The sequence below is a fragment of the Gavialis gangeticus genome, unplaced genomic scaffold (genome assembly GCF_001723915.1).
Source record: "Gavialis gangeticus isolate Ggan-Ray unplaced genomic scaffold, GavGan_comp1, whole genome shotgun sequence".
NCBI classification, from domain to species: domain Eukaryota; kingdom Metazoa; phylum Chordata; order Crocodylia; family Gavialidae; genus Gavialis; species Gavialis gangeticus.
Genome location: NW_017729033.1, coordinates 4,138,059 through 4,142,546, shown reverse-complemented (window position 1 = coordinate 4,142,546; position 4,488 = coordinate 4,138,059). Strand labels below are relative to the sequence as shown.

Below are 4,488 nucleotides of genomic sequence, written 5' to 3'. Positions count from 1 at the left end.
ACACACACACACACACACACACACACACACACACACACACACACACACCCTGTGTGTTTCAATTCTGTGGAAGGCTACAGCACCAGGCTTTTCTGAAAGCTTCACATACAAAGGTACTTCCAAGCCTGAAATGGAATTATTTCCTATCTTTTGCTATTGTTTCACCTTTGGAAATAATTATTCCTCTGCTGTCATTCCTCTCTCTCTTCAGCTAAAAGATACCTGACTCATCCCCTGGCATATTCTGCTTGGCGGTTGCTGCTAGAGTAAAGCGTACAAGAAAACCCTTTAGCAATGGCAGGTCCCAGATTACAGCATCTTGCCTGTAATGCATTTTACACAACACCTCACGATAGTGGCAGGGGAGAACGCAAAGCATCTCCACTGATCTTTTTTTCACCGAAATGTACTGACATCTCATTATAGAAGATCAAATCACTATCTGCGCATTCAGACATTGCAGGGATTTCACAGGACAGCCAAAGACAGCAGTACGATCGGGAGCTCTCTTCAGAGCCTTTCCAGTGTTCCCCCATTTCTCGCTTTAGGAACACCCCCCAATCCCACACACTGACATGTTTCAAGTGCACATCCATGTTGGCCCTTTTTGCATTTATCGGCATGTTTGCAAAATCTGTGCTAAACATTTTATAGGACATTTAAAGAACCAAGCTACGGGTTTGATTATCAATACAGCAGACCAGTTTCATGATCAGGCTTCAGCCTCTTGGGAAATTCATTTTTGCTTAAGTACACAGTATTTTTGCACAACTAGCTGGAGAGATTCCAGGTGATACTTTTTATGATCTGGCACACAGGTGAAGTGGAAACGAACCAGACAGTACAAATAACTTAGCAGTTACCAGATTAAAAATGCCAACCTCACAGGAACAAACTCTTCTATTTCGAAGGATGGTTGAAAACTGACACTTCACTTTTGATTTTCTTGTTAACCAGGAAGGACAACAGCATTTTTTGGTTACTGACAGTCGCTTGGTAGTTCAGAAATTCAAAACACACATATTTAGATCTTCATCTCAAAGAGGTCGTCATATTCCTGCTCTTCCAGCTCTCTGTTGTACTTCTCTATTTCTCGGTTTGCTTCTTCCAAGTAGTCATTCATGAACTGGTCCATCACTGATGTCAAATATTAAGGGAAAAAAAGTATCCAGCCAAAGATAGCATACATTCGAATAAGAACAAGCTGTACTAACTGTGCAACTGAACTACTAAGACATGCATATTTAGATAATAAAATATGCCACCGTGGATGCACTTAGATGCGGGAGGGGTCAAAATGCAAGGCACTGCCACCTGGGAGTCCCAGAGTCCAAAGTGACTGTCCTTACCTTTTCCTTGGGGTGGCTGCAGAAGTTGCAAAATGAAGCTGTTACTCTCAACAGTTAAAAATAAGGGCTGTATGAAACACCAGCACATCAGGTTTACAGGTATCTACAGCAATTCAGGCAGACCTAAACCTAAGTTATCTGATACTCCAAGGGGAGAATCAGGGCCTACCTGTGCACCCACTGTTTACTGGGGATAGGAACGACATGCTACGTCTTGCATAGCGGGCAATTATATTTCTATCCCAGACTAAGCCTTATGTTGGCCTAAAGCTGGAGTTCTTGGCAACTAAATCACAGAGTTGTGCTTGGATGTGAATGCCCATCCAAAAGACGGAAAGATGCATTCAGCTAGAGGGAGCAAGTCCTTAAGCTTTTTCAGGTCACATTCCCTTTGTAGGTTGGTTATATTTCTGTGTCCCTGTATGATCCCATAGAAATGGAAACACTCATGACACCCACACTAACTCCCCAACAACCTGAGACTGTACAGTAGTGCATGTTTTAAACTTCTTCGTTTTCTATTTCCCTTTCACTTCTTCTGCTTTCCCATTTCCTCTTCACATATACCCTCTGGAAATCTGCTATGTAGACGCATTTGAGAAACTTGGAGTGAGACTATTAAACGGTACCTAAAAGTGTCTGCAGCTGTAAATAAGATAATATTTGGAAAATTCCCTGGCTCTCAAGGAGGGAAATTAATTCATTTATCAACCACATGGCTTTCTTGAATCAGGCTGCTTTCTCTGGAGCTGGTCAAAATTCACTGCAGTATGTGATAAGGATGTCTCCATTTCAGTTGATTGCTTCTCTAACATTATTTGCTGGCTCAGCCTGCCATCACAGAGTAGTGGGCTTTTTTTTTGTTTTTAAACATCCCAGGTTTCCAAATTCCTAGTTCCTGCTTCCATCTAGTTTATGATGAATTCTAAAAATCTAGGTTATTCCCATTTCCACAGTACTTAGGCCAGGTAAATACACACTGACTTCTGAAGGGATGCGACTTCACTTATGAGAGCTGATTAGTGAAAGGGAAGAGACTTTTGAGTGCTATTATTTTTAACAATAGCAGCTGTGAAAAAACAGTCACCACTGTGATGTGTTATTTGAAATAAAGCGCTCTACTTCTTGGCCTTCCATAACATAAATGGGGGAGTTTAAAATGGATTTCAGTGAGAAAAAGTCAAATTAAAAATTCCATCAACAAAAGTGCCTAGATGAATACTCAAGACCAAGGCTTTGAGTACAGGCTGCTTTGTGTTCTTGCAGCTTTTATACAAAATTACTATGGCTGGAGAATTTATTCATGAAGGAAGTTAAGTGTTTTAAAAATTAAAACCAAATTCTTCGGTTTGGTGAAGGACAGGTGGATGTTCTTGCTCCAAACAAAATAGAAGAATCCACCTGAATCTGTCATTTACTTTGTAATCAGTTACTTAAGATTGAGGAATATTGAAAACTAAATCAAGCACATGAAATCAGACTCGATGTTTTATTAAGGAGAACATTTCACTACTTAGGACAAAAGGTTTCAGGAGACTACTGAAACAGGGGAACTAGTACAGCAGTGGTCACCATCAAAGAACGAGACAAAATATGATCTACCAACTCGGGGAGAAAAGGTAATCAAGGAGAAGACTAAATAGCTTCTTTTTGTTTTGTTTATTTCAAACATCTCACGCCACTGGGGCCTATCAAACGAATCCTGCAGAGCACGAAAGCAAAGACAGCACACATGAGGGAAGCTGACACCTAAGAGGTTTAAATAATTAAGCAAATGCACCCATATTTTAAACTTAAAAAGTAATATTATAGATGAATGATCAAGGGTTGCTAATTTTAAGTGAGCGTGCTCAAAGCGCTATGGGCTTTGACTGAAAGTTTTTCACCTTCTCCATCAAATGTGGTCTACAAAGGATTATTTAGTGCATGCTATTTTCAGCAGGACCTGATGCTGTTTCATGATCTCTTAGTCTACTCAGTAACTTACTCTATGCTGCTTCAATGATTTATTTAAACATTACAACTCAATACAGCAAATGTTCACGCAGTGACTTGAACATCTGGACTAGTCACTTGGCAATACCACTTGCTACTTGAGGCAATATTCTGCCACAACAGATTATACTTTGTTCGAGTCTGCACTGTAACTTCCTGCAAAAAAAAATTTGAAACAACAATGGGAAGGATACGAGGATGGTAATCCATCTTGTCCCCAAAGAAATTCACAAACTGCGTTCCGTTGTAAAAGTAACCAGCTGGAAGCGGATCCAGATGGCGTTTCACCTGCATTAAAAGACATTAGACATTTCAAGGTATCAGACTTGCACACCCACACACCCAAGTTCAATGAGGGTGAAACCAAAGGAGAGGCCGGATGGCTGTTCTGCTGAACCTTCCCAACCAAGTACAAAGTATCCCCCATACATGGGCTAACAGTTGCAAAAAACATATTTTCCTTTTGGTTATAAGCTAAGCAACCTATGGGTGTTTCTAGAAGAAGTGTAAAAAAAATTTGCTGTGCTTGACTTAGAGTTTCATAATGCTTTAGCCAACATGTAGCACCCTGCACATCTTTTTACTTGTGTAAGATAGTCTTTAATATAAATGGAAAAAGGGGCTGCCTATCAAAGTCAGCAGACAGTGCAAATGGACCCCACTCATCCCAACACAATGTTAACCGTGAAGTCTAATTATTAACATGAAAATACTGAGCCACACTTGCTAACTAAAGCATGACCATGCAGCCCGAGTGATTTGCTACAAGTTGTATGCAAAGCCAGATCACACTTGGATGGCAAAGAACATAAAATTTATGGAAGAAGTCAGTTTAGCTTTCTGTTAGAAGTCCTGTACTGGCACAAGAAAGAAAGGTAATTTTTAGCTGAGCTAAAATTTATATACACAATTGAAGAATAACCTTTTAAAGGAAAAGCTCTCTTAAATATAAGCTTTGTCTTTGCACTGCTCTGCAAAATACTCTCAGATTCACAAGAACAGAGATGTCTCCTCCCTTATTATCACTATTTATTGCATCTATTGTAAATATTTCCTCTCTGATACAGTTTGAAATAATTATGAATCTGGAATATTCTAAAGGCCTAGAATACAAGGCAGTCGAGGGGAAAGAGACTTAACGGTG

The 4,488-nt window shown here is 39.9% G+C and overlaps 1 protein-coding gene across 1 annotated transcript in view; it reads right to left on the bottom strand.

Moving 5' to 3' along the window:
- Positions 1-95: 95 nt before the first annotated feature.
- The window catches only part of CUNH20orf194 (chromosome unknown C20orf194 homolog), a 149,989-nt gene continuing 145,596 nt past the window's right edge, over positions 96-4,488 (bottom strand). Inside the window, exons 36-37 of the mRNA XM_019526048.1 lie at positions 3,539-3,632; positions 96-1,137 (exon numbers count right to left, since the gene is read on the bottom strand). Of these exons, the coding sequence (XP_019381593.1) occupies positions 1,025-1,137; positions 3,539-3,632 (207 nt within the window). The 3' untranslated portion in view covers positions 96-1,024. The remainder of the gene's footprint in view (positions 1,138-3,538; positions 3,633-4,488) is intronic.